This window comes from Bombina bombina, chromosome 10 (genome assembly GCF_027579735.1).
Source record: "Bombina bombina isolate aBomBom1 chromosome 10, aBomBom1.pri, whole genome shotgun sequence".
Classification (NCBI taxonomy): Eukaryota; Metazoa; Chordata; class Amphibia; order Anura; family Bombinatoridae; genus Bombina; species Bombina bombina.
Window position 1 is genome coordinate 29,010,952 of NC_069508.1, and position 19,335 is coordinate 29,030,286.

The 19,335-nt window shown below is 37.7% G+C and overlaps 1 protein-coding gene across 1 annotated transcript in view; it reads left to right on the forward strand.

Moving 5' to 3' along the window:
* The first annotated feature begins 9,249 nt into the window (after positions 1–9,249).
* Positions 9,250–19,335, forward strand: part of SH3GLB1 (SH3 domain containing GRB2 like, endophilin B1) — a 61,090-nt gene continuing 51,004 nt past the window's right edge. The window contains exon 1 of the mRNA XM_053693906.1: positions 9,250–9,437. Within this exon, the coding sequence (XP_053549881.1) occupies positions 9,369–9,437 (69 nt within the window). The 5' untranslated portion in view covers positions 9,250–9,368. The remainder of the gene's footprint in view (positions 9,438–19,335) is intronic.

A 19,335-nucleotide genomic window follows, 5' to 3' on the forward strand; every position in this document is an offset into this window, starting at 1 on the left:
GAGTATTGCAAAAGAAGTAAGCAGCTGAAAGTTGTTATCATCATATATGTAATGTAACTATATGTGTTCTGCAATTACGGTTTCAGTCACAAGAAGGCAGCTTTAGCAATATTGTTGCTATATCTGTAAGACAAGTATGTTCTACTTTTGATTGCAGCAGAGGGTATTACCATTAGTCCTGAATACAAAGGGTTTGAAGTGTTTCAAAAGAAGCAGGCAAACGCAGGTTAAACTTAAGACACCAATTGATAGTTTCTGCAATACTGTGTTCATTTCAGCAGAGTGGCTGGGTATAACTATTGGTTACAGCAGAAGATTTGACCGTTATAAATGCAATATAATTATATGTGTCTTGTAACAGTGGATTAAGTCACTAGAAAACAGTTTCTGCAATATGGTTTCTATATGTGCTGGATAAGTATGTTTAATTTTTGACTATAGTAGAGGGTATTATCTTTATTCCTGTCCACAAAGGGATTTAAGTATTGCAAAAGAAGCAAGCAAGCGAAAGTTATAATTACTATATACTTAATTGAATTGTATGTGTCTGGCAAGAGTAAGCCTATTAAGGTACAGTATCTAAAGACGGAGGCTTGAAACACACAGCATCAGAATAGGCTAAGAGAAAATTGCATAAAAAAAAAAAAAAAAAAAAAAAAAAAAAGGGGCCTAGGTGACAATAGATTACAGGAGAAAAGGGCACGCACAAATGGAAAAATACGTGACAAGTGGGAAAAGTAAATCACCAGCAATGCCAATAAAAAGGGACAAAAGACAGAAAGCACAAAGTGAAATCAGCATAGAATCTAACATACAGAGTCCGGATAGAAACCTTGAAACACAGCTCACAACAAATCAATTGGCTGATTTAATTTTACCACAATTCGAAATTATCAAAAAAGAGATTGCAGACCTTTCCTCTGAGATCAGGCAGTTTTCAATTAGGCTAGATGAGGTAGAAAATAGGGTGTCAGATGTAGAAGACAAAGCGAACACACAGGAGTTAACATTAGTCAGACATACAGATAAAATTAATGCATTACAATCCAAGATAGAAGACTTAGAAGACAGGTCACGACGGAGTAATATCCGAGTAGTAGGTCTGCCCGAAACAAATGGGCAAGAAGATTTACTGACCTTCGGTGCTGTCACACTACCTAATTTATTAGGGATGCAACCTGTAAACGGGGCTTTGCAGGTGGAGAGGGCACATAGGATTGGTCCGGCAAGACAACCTAGAGAGAATAATGCTAGGCCAAGAGTGCTTATCATAAAATATCTGAATTTTCAGGACAAGGCAAACATAATGTATTATTACAGAAAAAAGAGGACACTCTCGATAGGAGATAAACCAATTTTAATTTTCCAAGATTTTTCGATGGAGACATCGGTGAAAAGACGTGCTATGGCACCGTACTGCACAGGGCTGATTAAAGCTGGGTTGAGAGCCACGATGAGATACCCAGCAAAAATAACGGTATTGGGCATGGACGGTGTCATTGCACTTAATACGGTGGAAGAAGCGAAAGCTTTTTGCACTGAGAATAATATAGAACTATAAGATACTTAAATGGGTTTAGGAGGGCAGACAGCAACGTAGGGACAAGATGAGAGGGTATGGAGTAATAGATTCAAGGGGGGGCGTGGGGGAGAGGGGAGTGAGGAGGGCTTCTCTTTTTTTTTTTTTTTTTTTTTCCCTTTTCGCACGGGATGGTAAAAAAATCGATGGTTATTATTAGTAATGGATGAGTGTGTCAATTAATTGGGTATCATGGAATGTGGGAGGGATAACCTCCCCCATTAAACGTAAGAATATTTTAAAATTATTAAAAAAGCAGAAACCAGACATCATATTTCTCCAAGAATTGCATCTGAAAGCTTCTGAAATTGAGAAGCTGAGAACTAATTGGCTTGCAGAAGTTATTGCAACCCCATGTGAGTCTCGTAAATGCGGGGTAGCTATACTATTTAATCGGAGTTTGGATTATGAGATATTAAAAGCAAAATTGGATCAACAGGGGAGATTTATTATTATGCAAATAAAAATAGATGACAGAATATGGACCCTGTGTAACATATATGCACCTAACACATTTGAAGTTAAGTTTTGGCAACAGATAAAAAATGAGTTGGCACCATATTTAGGTCAGAATTTGGTTGTAGCAGGCGATATGAACACAGCACCACATCCAGACAGTGATAGACTTAAAGCTGGGCATAGGCAGGCATATCATCGGGAAGCAAAAATTTTTCGGAATTTTTTAAAATCAATTAAAGTTAACGATATATGGCGTTTGCAGCATCCAGACGAACGGTCTTATACGTGTGAATCTAAAACACATCGATGTTTCTCAAGAATAGATATGTTCTTAATAGATGAACAGCTTTTAAAATATGAGATCAAGACTAATATAGAAGAAATAATATTATCAGATCATGCAATAATCAGTTGTAGGATACTACCACCAGATAGGCCAAACTTTAAGACGAATACATTCAGTTTTCCCGGATTTATGCTTAATAATCAAAAATTTGGCAACTGGGTTACGAACAAATGGAAGGAATATATGATGCTTAATATGAATTATATAGATAATCCAGAGATTTTGTGGGAGGCAGGTAAAGCTGTTATACGTGGTGAGATAAAAGCGTATATGGTCAATTTGAACCGGAGAAACAAAGCGAAAGAAATTCAGCTGGCTAACCAGGTTAGAAATGCATATGTGAGGTATTTAAATAACCCGAATATTGGCCTGTGGGAAAAATATTCCCGTGTAAAAGAAGAAAGGGAACAATTCATGAAAGAGAAATGGGCAAATGAAGAGGCGAAGTGTAGGGCTAGATTTCAAGGTCTTCAAGGAATATCGGCTAAACATTTAGCCAAGATAACTAAGTTTCGCAAGAAACTAAATATAATTTCGGTTATTAAAGAAGGAGAGAAGTTATATACTACTCCTACAGAAATTAAAGAGGTATTCTTTCAATACTATCAAAAGTTATATTTAAAGGAGAGTATAAATAGGGAGTGTAAAGAACAATTTTGGGACCAGATAAAAACTCCTAGAGTTACCTCTGAAGCGCTACAACAGGTAAATGCTCCGATCCTGGAAGAGGAGGTGTTGAGAGCCATCCAAAAAGCCAAAACAGGAAAAGCACCAGGGCCAGATGGTCTCTCTGCTGATTTTTACAAAATGACTTCGGAGGTAATAGTAGGGACTCTCACTAAACTGTACAACAGGTATTATATCAAGAAAGACATGAAATCCCCATATTTCTCAGACGCAATTATCTCATTAATTTTAAAAAAAGGGAAAGACGCTTCGAGCTTGTCTTCATACCGCCCAATCTCATTGTTGAACCATGACTACAAGATGTTAATGTCCATAATAGCTGATAGACTAAAGAAGATAATACCAGATTTGATACATCCAGATCAGGCCGGTTTTATACCAGGTAGGAATTCCACGCGTAACATGAGAAGAGTGTTGACAATGGTGGATCATTTTTATAGGGTCGGGCAGGGCGTCACAGGGAAGAGAGAGAACTGGAAGGATCATGATATTGCACTTGTGACAATAGACGCCGAAAAGGCATTTGATTCAATAGTATGGGATCATCTTTTTGTAGCCTTGGAGAAGTTTGGGCTCTCTGGCGCCCTGCTCAATCTGATTAAGTTGATTTACAAGAAACCTAAGTCACAGCTGCTAATTAATGGAGAATTATCGAAACCGATAACACTGGAAAGAGGCACACGCCAAGGGTGTCCGCTTTCTCCTTTGTTGTTCGACATAGCACTAGAACCTCTCGCAATATATATTAGAGACAAATTATCTCCAGTGAAGATAGGGACGGAAAAAATGGTAATCTCTCTTTACGCGGATGATATCTTATTTTTTCTACATGATACAGCCACCTGCATCCCACAACTTCTCCTGATGGTTAAGAAATTCAGCTCATTTACAGGCTATAAAATAAATCCGGCGAAATCTGAAATCCTATGGATAAATAAAACAGAGGAAAGCCAGAAAACAATTTTTCAAGAGGTCCAATACATTAACTATTTGGGGATCAAAATTGGGAGGAACCCGGGTGACTGGTATCAGCTGAATTATAAAGATCTATTTGATAAAATGTCATTGGAACTAGGAAAGTGGAACTTGTATTATTTGTCATTATCTGCCCGGATTATGCTGATTAAAACCATTTTTTTCCCCAAAGTGTTATTTCGCCTTCAAAATCTACCCTTAGTAATTAGAAAGAAAGATATAGACAGATATAACAGAGCATGTTCTCTTTTCATCTGGGGTAAACGGAAGGCACGTATCTCAGCAGAAAAGCTAAGTCACGTAAAACAATATGCTGGATTTGCTCTTCCAAATATCAGGTACTATAACTATGTTACTCTGATCAAATATGGAATAGATTGGTTGACCGAGTCAGAGTATGCAACTTATAATAAACTGGAAAATGAGATAGTTAAACCCTTCAATCTGAAAGCCTTATTGCACTGCCCACACAAGAGCTTACCAAGTAATGTGGCAAATTTAGTAACAGTTACAAGTATAGTGTGGGCATGGCAAAAATATTGTTACATGATGGGACAAGTATATCAGGTATCGGCATGGCTGCCGATTGTTGGGTGTGTAGACTTCTCACCAGGGCTACATAATAGGGTTTTTCGAGAGTGGCAAGAAAAGGGCTTGAGATATTTTGCACAGATAAGAATGGGGCAGGAAGGACCAACACAGACTTTTGAGAGTCTGGCGACAGAATATAATCTTCCCACCAAACACTTCTATACATATCTGCAAGCTAGACATTACGTAGAGACGCACACCGCGAAATATGGCTTGGATTGGACCCAACCTGCGGTTGATCCGTGTTTAAAATTATATAGGGCCGGCGTGCGTTCTATAGCTGTATGGTATCAGAACATAATGCAGAAACTAGGGAAGGGACAAATAAATCAGAGCACTGAAAAATTTCGTAGATACTTTCCTTCTATAGAATGTGAAAACATGGTGAATAGTATTAAAAAAGCAGAAGAAGCCACTGAGAGAACTAGCTGGCGTGAGTCACATGCGAAATTGCTTAATAATTTTTACTTGACTCCAGAGAGAATAAGCGGATGGGCCAGAACAGCCCCAATAGGGTGTTTCAAATGCAACCAAGCAAAAGCAAATTTGATGCATTGTCTTTGGAGCTGCCCTAAGGTACAACAATTCTGGTTGAGAGTCCAGTTCTGGCTCAATAAATATTTACAAGAAAAAATTAAGTTAGAAGCTATACAGATATTCTTTCTTTATCAGGTTGAAAACGTAGGGGATAAAAATTTTACGAATCTGGCCATCTTGGCAGCTCGTAGCCTCATATTTAAGAAATGGAAACAGAAAGAAGCTCCAAGTATGAACGAGTTCATTAACAATATAAAATTTCAAATGATAGTAGAAAGGCAGGACTTAAAAAATACAGATAGAAATTACAGAAGGTATTTTAGCAAGTGGAAAAAGTATATTGAGTCTTGGCCAAGAACCTCACAGCAGCAGTTTCTCAATCCTCTGCAAGGCTCAGTCCCTTTTCTGAATCTTATAGTAGCCGGAACTTTGCCGGCACACTGGGTGGAGTAGATAAGGAGACATACTCATCTTGGGTAAAGATATGAATTTTTTTTTTATTTTTTTTTCTCTTCCTCCCCGACCCCCATGCCCCATCCCTCTATACTCACCTACAGCAGGTGGGTTGTTCCAGATATAGATTGGTCAAGTGGTTCTCTAGTTAATAGATGTGGAGATAGACTGAGTATAGAAGGCAGTTTAAATCGACAGGAATAATATTCAGAGGTCTCGAAATAGTTAGTTAACACCTCTGTACTAATAAGACCTTCAAGTAATATGGAGAAGGGAATGGTTCTCGAAAAATGTTTAAGTTTGTATGTAAGTTGGGAATGAGTATCCTTCTCTCGAAATATGTGCCGGGGTGGAGGCCCCAGAGGTGTAGGAAGGGGTCACATCAGAGTAAACCGGGCGATAAGTTGTTTTTTTTTATTAGTGTGACATGACGATTGGTTCGTTTTGGCCGATTTATTCTGTTTTTGATGTATAAGTGAATAATGTAACAAGATGTAATGGATTTTTTCTTTCGGGCTATGATTGTTTAAATTCTTTATTTTTCAATAAAAGAAATTTTCACAAAAAAAAAAAAACAACTAACTGTGCTATATCTATACAGTGACAACTAGCTGTGCTATAACTATACAGTAACAACTAGCTGTGCTATAACTATACAGTAACAACTAGCTGTGTTATATCTATACAGTGACAACTAGCTGTGCTATAACTATACAGTAACAACTAACTGTGCTATATCTATACAGTGACAACTATATGTGCTATAACTATACAGTAAAACTATCTGTGCTATAGCTATACAGTGACAACTAGCTGTGCTATAACTATACAGTGACAACTAGCTGTGTTATATCTATACAGTGACAACTAGCTGTGCTATATCTATACAGTGACAACTAGCTGTGCTATAACTATACAGTGACAACTAGCTGTGCTATATCTATACAGTGACAACTAGCTGTGCTATAACTATACAGTGACAACTAGCTGTGCTATATCTATACAGTGACAAATAACTGTGCTATTACTATACAGTGACAACTAGCTGTGCTATAACTATACAGTGACAAATAACTGTGCTATTACTATACAGTGAGAACTATCTGTGCTATATCTATACAGTGACAACTAGCTGTGCTATAACTATACAGTAAAACTATCTGTGCTATATCTATACAGTGAGAACTAGCTGTGCTATAACTATACAGTAACAACTAGCTGTGCTATAACTATACAGTAACAACTATCTATGCTATATCTATACAGTAAAACTATCTGTGCTATATCTATACAGTAACAACTAGCTGTGCTATATCTATACAGTGACAACTAGCTGTGCTATAACTATACAGTAAAACTATCTGTGCTATATCTATACAGTGACAACTAGCTGTGCTATAACTATACAGTAACAACTAGCTGTGCTATATCTATACAGTGACAACTAGCTGTGCTATATCTATACAGTGACAACTAGCTGTGCTATATCTATACAGTGACAACTAGCTGTGCTATATCTATACAGTGACAACTAGCTGTGTTATATCTATACAGTGACAACTAGCTGTGCTATATCTATACAGTGACAACTAGCTGTGCTATATCTATACAGTGACAACTATCTGTGCTATATCTATACAGTGACAACTAGCTGTGTTATAACTATACAGTGACAACTAGCTGTGCTATAACTATACAGTAACAACTAGCTGTGCTATAACTATACAGTAACAACTAGCTGTGCTATATCTATACAGTGACAACTAGCTGTGCTATATCTATACAGTGACAACTAGCTGTGCTATATCTATACAGTGACAACTAGCTGTGCTATAACTATACAGTGACAACTAGCTGTGTTATATCTATACAGTGACAACTAGCTATGCTATATCTATACAGTAACAACTAGCTGTGCTATATCTATACAGTGACAACTAGCTGTGCTATAACTATACAGTGACAACTAGCTGTGTTATATCTATACAGTGACAACTAGCTATGCTATATCTATACAGTAACAACTAGCTGTGCTATATCTATACAGTGACAACTAGCTGTGCTATATCTATACAGTGACAACTAGCTGTGCTATAACTATACAGTGACAACTAGCTGTGCTATATCTATACAGTGACAACTAGCTGTGCTATAACTATACAGTGACAACTAGCTGTGTTATATCTATACAGTGACAACTAGCTATGCTATATCTATACAGTGACAACTAGCTGTGCTATAACTATACAGTGACAACTAGCTGTGTTATATCTATACAGTGACAACTAGCTATGCTATATCTATACAGTGACAACTAGCTGTGCTATATCTATACAGTGACAACTAGCTGTGCTATATCTATACAGTGACAACTAGCTATGCTATATCTATACAGTAACAACTAGCTGTGCTATATCTATACAGTGACAACTAGCTGTGCTATATCTATACAGTGACAACTATCTGTGCTATATCTATACAGTGACAACTAGCTGTGCTATATCTATACAGTGACAACTAGCTGTGCTATATCTATACAGTGACAACTAGCTGTGTTATATCTATACAGTGACAACTAGCTGTGCTATATCTATACAGTGACAACTAGCTGTGCTATAACTATACAGTGACAACTAGCTGTGCTATAACTATACAGTGACAACTAGCTGTGTTATATCTATACAGTGACAACTAGCTATGCTATATCTATACAGTAACAACTAGCTGTGCTATATCTATACAGTGACAACTAGCTGTGCTATAACTATACAGTGACAACTAGCTGTGTTATATCTATACAGTGACAACTAGCTATGCTATATCTATACAGTAACAACTAGCTGTGCTATATCTATACAGTGACAACTAGCTGTGCTATATCTATACAGTGACAACTAGCTGTGCTATAACTATACAGTGACAACTAGCTGTGCTATATCTATACAGTGACAACTAGCTGTGCTATAACTATACAGTGACAACTAGCTGTGTTATATCTATACAGTGACAACTAGCTATGCTATATCTATACAGTGACAACTAGCTGTGCTATAACTATACAGTGACAACTAGCTGTGTTATATCTATACAGTGACAACTAGCTATGCTATATCTATACAGTGACAACTAGCTGTGCTATATCTATACAGTGACAACTAGCTGTGCTATATCTATACAGTGACAACTAGCTATGCTATATCTATACAGTAACAACTAGCTGTGCTATATCTATACAGTGACAACTAGCTGTGCTATATCTATACAGTGACAACTATCTGTGCTATATCTATACAGTGACAACTAGCTGTGCTATATCTATACAGTGACAACTAGCTGTGCTATATCTATACAGTGACAACTAGCTGTGTTATATCTATACAGTGACAACTAGCTGTGTTATATCTATACAGTGACAACTAGCTGTGCTATAACTATACAGTGTCAGTGACAACTGTCAGCCTCACAAAAACAAGCATTAGATTGCAGAACATGGGCTAAATCCAAAAAAACTGCTCTTTTATCCCATCATCCCCTGCGCTATGTCCGTCTAGCAGAAATGACGTAAGACGTGGGCGTGTACGTTTTTCATCTCTATGGTGACGTACGAGGCTTGTAACTTCCGGTGCCAGCAGCTGGTTGTGTCTGCAGCTCCCCTTTAGCTAGAGCCGCCCAGCGAGTGACAGTTCCGGGCGGGGTAACGCAGTGTGTGTCCGTCACTCATTAGCTTCAGGGGAACTTGTTATGAACATGGATTTTAACGTGAAGAAGTTTGCGGCGGACGCCGGTACTTTCCTGAGCCGAGCAGTGCAGGTACTGAAGCCGCTGAGAGTATGCGGAACCCGGCCGGGAGTGACAGGAGCTAGCATTGGTTCCCTATTGCTCGGGGTGGGGGCCGGGGTAGACATATTTGTTTTACTTCAGGAAAGCTGAGAAAATGCTACTGATGGAAAGAAACCTACACATTGTACAGCTGCTAAACACACCGGCTGCTGCGGGACAAGTGACAGCATCTGTTTTATATGACACATATGATACAGCTGCTGACACTCGCGCTTATTGGCAGCCAGATACAATGCAATATGGCCCTGAAAACCTAAGTTCTATTGGATCATCCCTTGTACCCTCTTCTCTACAGCATAGAAAGGGTTAACTGACTTGTATGTTTAAAGTGTGCACATGGTGCTTGTTAAATGGGCTTCTAATGCAACACTGACAGGGGCTGATTGGGTAGAGCAGCATTTACTGTAGCACTAGGTGACTGTGTTTAACACTTGCTAAGGTTCAGTCCCACTCAGGAATTGCTTAGCAGCTCCCAAGCAAAATTGTCTGGTAATTGCTGCTCTTGTTAAAGGGACAGTATACACTCATTTTCATATATCTGCATGTAATAGACACTACTATAAAGAATAAGATGCACAGATACTGATATAAAAATCCAGTATAAAACTGTTTAAAAACTTATTTAGAAGCTCTGTTTAGCGCTGTTGAAAAGGTAGATGGAAAGCCCACTACAAGTGGGAAATAAGACCCCCCCCTTCTTTTGCATATGAAAAGACCCTTTACACAAACAGGAGCAAGCTGGAGTAGGTAGCTGACGGTATTTACATAAAACTTTGGGGCTTGGTTAGGAGTCTGAAAATCAGAGCAATGTTATTTAAAAATAAGCAAAACTAAACATTTAAAACAAAAAAAAACTTTATGGGCTATATAAATAGATCATCTACAAAACATTTATGCAAAGAAAAAATGAGTGTGCAGTATAATGTCCCTCTAACCTACAGTGTCCTGCTCAGGATCTGTAAGGCTTGCTCCTCACTAGTGTGACTTTACCTATGTATTATATTGATGTGTTTTCTATCACCACTAAGATCTAATTGATTTTATTTTCACCCTGACCTGGCTTTATAATTTAAAAAAAAAAAAAAAGCATCACTTCTTGGGGAATTTTTACCTTATTGAATGACTGACAAGATTGTTCAGAACTGCTGCCATAGTCAGACTTGGGGCGATCTAGAGACTCTATATAAATATTAATATAATGTGAAGAGTCCTATGTATTTATTTTTAAACTTGTGTAGTCATTTAGACATGATACCCTGCTGAAAAGATATAAAAGGACACATTGTATTCAGTACTGTTGTTTGGTCTCATCATTCCACAATTCTTTCCTAGAATTTACCAGTTGGCTGTTTGAAAATCCTTGATCATATGACTGTGGTCAGACATGGCAGTGATAACTCAACCCTTACTATATATAAAATATGTGTCTTTAAAGTATATGTCAGCAATGAAATACTCCATTGCTAAATAAGTTTTAGAAAAGCATTTTGTTAGTAAAATCTGCTTGTTTGGCAGTCTAATAGCATACCTGTTTAGTTTATCTTAGCTCATTTGCTAAGGCCATTTAGGAATAGCTATATATGAGCTTCTTAACTGAGTTATTTTACAAGATAAAGGGAAAAATGTATCTTTATTCATTATTTGAAAAGAAAGCAAAATAATGTTTTTTTGTTTATATTTGTAAGTAATGTTTGTAGGCTTCTACACTTTATTCTAATGTAGAATACTTTTGAGATTGCTAAATAAGCATTTTGCTCATATTGAGTCAAAATTAAACTTGCATGATATAGAATAGATAGAGCCTGTTATTTTAAAACCCTTTTAAATTAAAGGGATACTAAACCCACATTTTTTTTAATGATTCAGATAGAGCAGCAATTTTAAACAACTTTCTATTTTACTCCTATTATCATATTTTCTTCTCTTGCTATCTTTCTTTAAAAAGCAGGAATGTAAAGCTTAGTTGCTGGCCCATTTTTGGTTCAGAACCTGGGTTATGCTTGCTTTTTGGTTTGCTAAATGTAGCCACCAATAAGCAAGCACTATCCAGGGTGCTGAACCTAAAATGACATGGCTCCTAAGCTTTACATTACTGCCTTTTAAAGAAAGATTGCAAGAGAACTAATAAAATTTGATAATAGGAGTAAATTGGGAAGTTGCTTAAAATTTCATGTTCTTTCTGAATAATGAAAGAAAAAAATTAGGTTTAGTATCCCTTTAACTTTCATTTTCAAATGTACTTTGTTCATTTGGTATCCATTGTTGAAATTAATATGTACATATTCTACACTAGTTGGAACTAGCTGGTGATTGGTGCCTGCATACATTGTCTTTTATAATTGGCTGACTAGATGTGTTCAGCTAGCTCTAAGTAGTGCATTGCTGCTCCTTCAGCAAAGGATATCAATAGAATGAAGTAAATTTGATAATAGATGTAAAATAGAAAGCTGTTTCAAATTGTATGTCCTATCTGGGTTTCATGTCCCTTTAAGGGTATATTTGGTCAGAGAGGAATTATAAAACCAGCATGTAGCTATTTAGTTTCTTTTACCAGCTTAGGTATGGATGGCTGGGGCTTCCCATGGTGCGTTTTTCTTGACATTTTAATTTAGCGATTGACAAATTTGTATCAAATGAAGGAGCTGTGAAAAATATTGAGGAGCCTGCTACAGTTGTTATGGAACAGACAGCTTTAAGTTTCCATAGATTTATGGTGAATAACTAATAAAGGTTGTATTTGTCAATTATTATATTTTTTTTAATGAATATTTGTATTAATTATTTTCGGCTTTTGCTTTATTTCTCTTCAATCAGCACTGTGCTTTGGCTGCACTGTGTAAGTTTTCCTTAAAGGGACACTGAACCCAATTTTTTTTATATCATGATTCAGATAGAGCATGACATTTTAAGCAACTTTCTAATTTACTCCTATTATCAAATTTTCTTCATTCTCTTGGTATCTTTATTTGAAATGCAAGAATGTAAGTTTAGATGCCGGCCCATTTTTGGTGAACAACCTGGGTTGTTCTGACTGGTGGAAAAATTCATCCACCAATAAAAAAGTGCTGTCCAGAGTCTAAACAAAAAAAAGCTTTTTCAAATAAAGATAGCAAGAGAACGAAGAAAAATTTGATAATATAGGAGTAAATTAGAAAGTTGCTCAAAATTGCTGCTCTGTATGAATCACAAAAGAAAAAAATTGGGTTCAGTGTCCCTTTAACACAGTGCAGCTGGAGCAAAGCACTGTTTGAGTAGAACAGTCAAATACAGAGCAGTCAATGACTGGCTCTCAAGGAGTTTTAGAACCCTGCCCCCTAGCCTTTCCGGTCTGGCAAGCTGTGACTCCTGAATGTAAGGTGGTGTTGTGAGCAATGCACCTTTTTATCACTGCATTTATTTTATGTTTATGCAGTGATAGTCCAAGAGCAAAGGAGACACAATTATTCAACAGAGATTTTAATATCATAACCATTTTTTCTTTGATCTCTTGGTATCTTTATTTGAATGTAAGCTTAGGAGCGACCCATTTTTTTATTAAGCACCTGGGTAGTGCTTGCTGATTGGTGGCTACATTTAGACACCAGGTACTGAACCAAAAATGGTCCGGTTCCTAAGCTTTACATTCTTGCTTTTTTTAAATAAAGATACCAAGAGAACGAAGAAGATTTGATAATAGGAGTAAATTAGAAAGTTGCTCAAAATTGCTGCTCTATCTGAATCACGAAAGTTTACATTTTATTAGACTTCCTTTAAAATTTAATTTCAAAATTGAAAAAAAAAAATCTTATTTCAGAAAGTGAAAAAACAAGTTCTGCCTTGGCCTATAACTTAAAGGGACACTGTACCCAAATTTTTTCTATCGTGATTCAGATAGAGCATGCAATTTTAAGCAACTTTCTAATTTACTTCTATTAACAATTTTTCTTTGTTCTCTTGATATCCTTATTTGAAAAATTAGGCATCTAAGCTGAGGAACCAGCAAATTTGTGGTTCAGAACCATGGACAGCAATTGTTTATTGGTGCTGCCCAATTAGCAAGGACAACCCAGGTTGTTCACCAAAAATGGGCCGGCATCTAAACTTAAATTCTTGCTTTTCAAATAAACATACCAAGAGAATGAATAAAATTTGATAATAGGAGTACATTAGAAAGTTGCTTCAAATTGCATGCTCTGAGTCACAAAAGAAAAAATTTGGGTACAGTGTCCCTTTAAATGCTTATAAGCTAAAAGCAGAAATATTATTATGGACGTGAGTCTCGGTTGCAAATCATTTTGGCTTTTTAAAAAAAATGCTCTTTAAGATGTTCATTTATCTAGCTTGAACATCATCAGTGTGTGTTTTAGAGCGGCAGCTTTCATTTTAATAACATTTTGTAATGTGTTCAAACTGAACCTCAAGCTTTCTTGCCTGCTTGTAAATGTCTGTTTATTTTTTATTTTTTTTATGAATTGAAACAAAGAAATTGCTGACAGGATCTTGCTAAGAGGAAATTACAAATTTAATAGCAACTCCTCATATTCTTTAAGACCAGTGAATAAACAATATGTTAAAGGGACATTCCATCCTTATGTGGCAGTTTTTTAGCTTCCTCTTTTCAGATTATTGCAGTGATTGTTTGACTTATTACTGGCCTACCATGTTATGCACTTAAAGGGACATGGAACCCAGATTTTTTCTTTCATGAATCAAATAGAGCTCAACATTTTAAACAACTTTCCAATTTACTTCTATTATCAAATTTGCTTCATAATCTTGTTATTCTGTGCTGAAGGAGCAGCAATGAACTACTGGGAGATAGCCGAGTACATCTAGTGAGCCAATGACAAGAGACAAATGTGTGCAGGCACCAATCAGCAGCTAGCTTGCAATAGTATAGGATATGTACATATTCCTTTTTTAGCAACAGATATTAAAGGAACAAAGCAAATCTAAAAATAGAAGTGTCTTAAAATGACATGTTCTATCTGTATCGCCAAGTTTAATTTTGACTTTTCTTTCCATTGTTTGGAAACATAAACCAAATTGTTACCCAGCACCATAGATAAAGTGCCCTGTGTTAGTGTGCACTGGAGTGCAGAAATTGTTACCCAGCACCATAGATAAAGTGCCCTGTGTTAGTGTGCACTGGAGTGCAGAAATTGTTACCCAGCACCATAGATAAAGTGCCCTGTGTTAGTGCGGACTGGAGTGCAGAAATTGTTACCCAGCACCATAGATAAAGTGCCCTGTGTTAGTGCGGACTGGAGTGCAGAAATTGTTACCCAGCACCATAGATAAAGTGCCCTGTGTTAGTGTAGACTGGAGTGCAGAAATTGTTACCCAGCACCATAGATAAAGTGCCCTGTGTTAGTGCGGACTGGAGTGCAGACATTATTACCCAGCACCATAGATAAAGTGCCCTGTGTTAGTGTGGACTGGAGTGCAGACATTATTACCCAGCACCATAGATAAAGTGCCCTGTGTTAGTGCGGACTGGAGTGCAGACATTATTACCCAGCACCATAGATAAAGTGCCCTGTGTTAGTGCGGACTGGAGTGCAGAAATTGTTACCCAGCACCATAGATGAAGTGCCCTGTGTTAGTGTAGACTGGAGTGCAGAAATTGTTACCCAGCACCATAGATAAAGTGCCCTGTGTTAGTGTAGACTGGAGTGCAGAAATTGTTACCCAGCACCATAGATAAAGTGCCCTGTGTTAGTGTAGACTGGAGTGCAGAAATTGTTACCCAGCACCATAGATAAAGTGCCCTGTGTTAGTGTAGACTGGAGTGCAGAAATTGTTACCCAGCACCATAGATAAAGTGCCCTGTGTTAGTGTAGACTGGAGTGCAGAAATTGTTACCCAGCACCATAGATAAAGTGCCCTGTGTTAGTGTAGACTGGAGTGCAGAAATTGTTACCCAGCACCATAGATAAAGTGCCCTGTGTTAGTGTGGACTGGAGTGCAGACATTATTACCCAGCACCATAGATAAAGTACCCTGTGTTAGGGTGGACTGGAGTGCAGAAATTGTTACCCAGCACCATAGATAAAGTGCCCTGTGTTAGTGTGGACTGGAGTGCAGAAATTATTACCCAGCACCATAGATAAAGTGCCCTGTGTTAGTGCGGACTGGAGTGCAGACATTATTACCCAGCACCATAGATAAAGTGCCCTGTGTTAGTGTAGACTGGAGTGCAGAAATTGTTACCCAGCACCATAGATAAAGTGCCCTGTGTTAGTGCGGACTGGAGTGCAGACATTATTACAATACTTACTGGATTATTTATTAACTTCAACTGAATATTAAAAATGCTAAATAAGGCTTAAGCAGGTACTAAAGTCACTGATAGATCAGAAAACCCCAAGCATTTTTGTTTGAGACCCCTGAGTACTTTTCAAACAGGTGACATCTCCCATGGTCTTCTATACAAGTCTATTACAGTCTGCTATATACAGTCTACTCCAGAGTTTTTATTGTTTAAAATAATAGATAATCCCTTTAATTACCCATTCCCCAGTTTTACATAACCTACACTGTTATATTAACACCTTAATGACCAGAAATGTACCCTGTACCTCGCTGGTCTTTCTATGGGGATGCCCTAGCGTTAGGACCTGCTCTATTATAGCCACATAATCCCTTAACGACAAGCAATGTACAAGATACGTTGCGGCCGATAAGGGGTTAATACACTTTTTACCTCCGATTTACTTTTATCTAAGCCTCTGCAGACTGCCCCCCTCATTTCAGTTCTTTTGACTGACTTGCATTTTAGCCAATCAGTGCTGACTGCTAGGTAACTCCTAGGGAGTGAGCACAATGTTATCTATATGGCACACATGAACTATCACTGTCTGGCTATAAAAAAAACTGTCAAAATGCACTGAGATAAGAGGCAGACTTCAAGGGCTTATACATTAGCATATGAGCCTACCAAGGTTTAGCTTTCAATAAAGAATACCAAAAGAACAAAGCAAATTTGATGATACAAGTAAATTAGAAAGTTGTTAAAAAAAATTACATGCCCTATCTGAATCATGAAAGTATAATTTTGACTAGAATGTCCCTTTTAAAGGAATAGTAAACACAAAAAATGTTATTGTTTAAAAAGATAGATAATCCCTTTATTTACCACTATTTATTTAAAGAAAATTTGATAATAGGCGTAAATTAGAAAGTTGCTTAAAATGTCATGCTCTATCTGAATCACGAAAGAAAACATTTGGGTTGTGTCCCTTTAACTGCCTCAAAATGTCACTGTTTTTGTAAAGAAATGTAAATATTTTTTTATTTTTTTTTATGTTGCTCATTTTATCATTCAAAGTGTATATATAAAACTGCAGGAAAGGAATAGGTGATGTAATATATACAGTGTGTGTGTGGTGTATGACCTATGTATGTGTATATATGAGATAGAAGAAGAGGAGAAATCGGGCATCTGTCAGTGTTTTTCACGTATGCGCATATTACGTTTCTTTTTCATGTATGCGCATATTATGTTTCTTTTTTATGCATGCGCATTTTACGCTTCTTTTCTTCCTGCTCAAAATTGGCTCCAGTTTTAAGTGACTTCATTATGTAAACTCTTAGGTGTGTAGCTTTGATGAGTGTGTACTTTGGTTCAGTTTTTATGTACAAGTGCACTTTGTCTTTCTAGTTAATTCATTGGACTTGTGAACTGCCATACTACTTGGAAATTAGTCTGTTTCATTAGTCTATAACAGGATTAGCATTCATATCAAATACAGTAGTCAGTCGCACATTTATTTATTTTTAATTATGTATGTTTACAAAAGAAAAGAAACCACACAAGTGTTTGTATATCAGAGCTAGATACATAATGAGTCACATCGCTTTTGTCACTTCCCATAATATCTTTATAAACGGTCTTTTTTTAAGGTCAATAAAAACTTCAGACCCTATATACAGTATCTCACAAAAATGAGTACAGGTAGCCCTCAGTTTACGCCAGGGTTAGGTTCCAGAAGGAATGGTTGTAAATTGAAACCGTTGTAAATTGAAACCCAGTTTACAATGTAAGTCAATGGGAAGTGAGGGAGATAGGTTCCAGGCCCCTCTCAAAATTGTCATAAGTAACACCTAATACATTATTTTTAAAGCTTTGAAATGAAGACTTTAAATGCTAAACAGCATTATAAACCTAATAAAATAATCATACAACACAGACTTCACTTTCTGCAAACAGTTCATTCTATGCATTTCAATCTGGACTGATTTATAGACAGGAAGATCTTGTTCCTTTGAAATCTGTTCGATAGCGCAGGTCTGGTTAAACTGATTAATTTCAGCTTGCTTGGCTTTGCTGCAACACAAGTGGACAGCTCCACCTACTGTCTATTTTAATAAATGCACTGCTTCTCAATGCTTTTCAATAGCAGTCACATGACTGGAAAAAAAGGTTGTTATTCTGAAACGGTGTAAATTGAACCATTGTAAAACGAGGGCCACCTGTACACCCCTCACATTTTTGTAAATATTTTATTTCTTTTCATGTGACAACACTGAAGAAATGACACTTTGCTACAATGTAAAGTAGTGAGTGTACAGCCTGTATAACAGTGTAAATTTGCTGTCCCCTCAAAATAACTCGACACACAGCCATTAATGACTAAACCGTTGGCAACAAAAGTGAGTAGACCCCTAAGTGGAAATGTCCAAATTGGGCCCAAAGTGTCAATATTTTGTGTGGATACCATTATTTTTCAGCACTGCCTTAACTCTCTAGGGTATAGAGTTCACTAGAGCTTCACAGGTTGCCACTGGAGTCCTCTTCCACTCCTCCATGACAACATCGCTGAGCTGGTGGATGTTAGAGACCTTGCACTCCCCCACATTCCGTTTGAGGATGCCCCACAGATGCTCAATAGGGTTCAGGTCTGGAGACATGCTTGGCCAGACCATCACCTTAACCCTCAACTTCTTTAGCAAGGCAGTGGTCATCTTGGAGGTGTGTTTGGGGTCAGCCCAGTCTCCGAAGGGAGGGGATCATGCTCTGCTTCAGTATGTCACAGTACATGTTGGCATTCATGGTTCCCTCAATGAACTATAACTCCCCAGTGCCGGCAGCACTCATACAGGCTCAGACCATGACACTCCCACCACCATGATTGACTGTAGGCAAGACACACTTGTCTTTGTACTCCTCACCTAGTTGCTGCCACACACGCTTGACACCATCTGAACCAAATAAGTTTATCTTGGTCTCATCAGACCACAGGACATGGTTCCAGTAATCCATGTCCTTAGTCATGCAGACCCATTTGATGCAGTATGCGGTGTATGGTCTGAGCACTGACAGGCTGACCCCCCACCCCTTCAACCTCTGCAGCAATGCTGGCAGCACTCATACGTTTATTTCCCAAAGACAACCTCTGGATATGACGCTGAGCATGTGCACTCAACTTCTTTAATCGACCATGGCAAGGCCTGTTCTGAGTGGAACCTGTCCTGTGAAACCGCTGTATGGTCTTGCCCACCATGCTGCAGCTCAGTTTTAGGGTATTGGTAATCTTCTTATAGCATAGGCCATCTTTATGTAGAGCAACAATTTTTTTTTCCCAGATCCTCAGCGTTCTTTGCCATGAGGTGCTATGTTGAACTTCCAGTGACCGTGTGAGAGCGATAACACCAAATTTAACACACCTGCTCCCCATTAACACCTGAGACCTTGTAACACTGAGTCACATGACACCGGGGAGGGAAAATGGCTAATTGGGCCCAATTTGGACATTTCCACTTAGGGGTGTACTCACTTTTGTTGCCAACGGTTTAGACATTAATGGCTGTGTGTTGAGTTATTTTGAGGGGACAGCAAATTTACACTGTTATACAGGCTGTACACTCACTACTTTACATTGTAGCA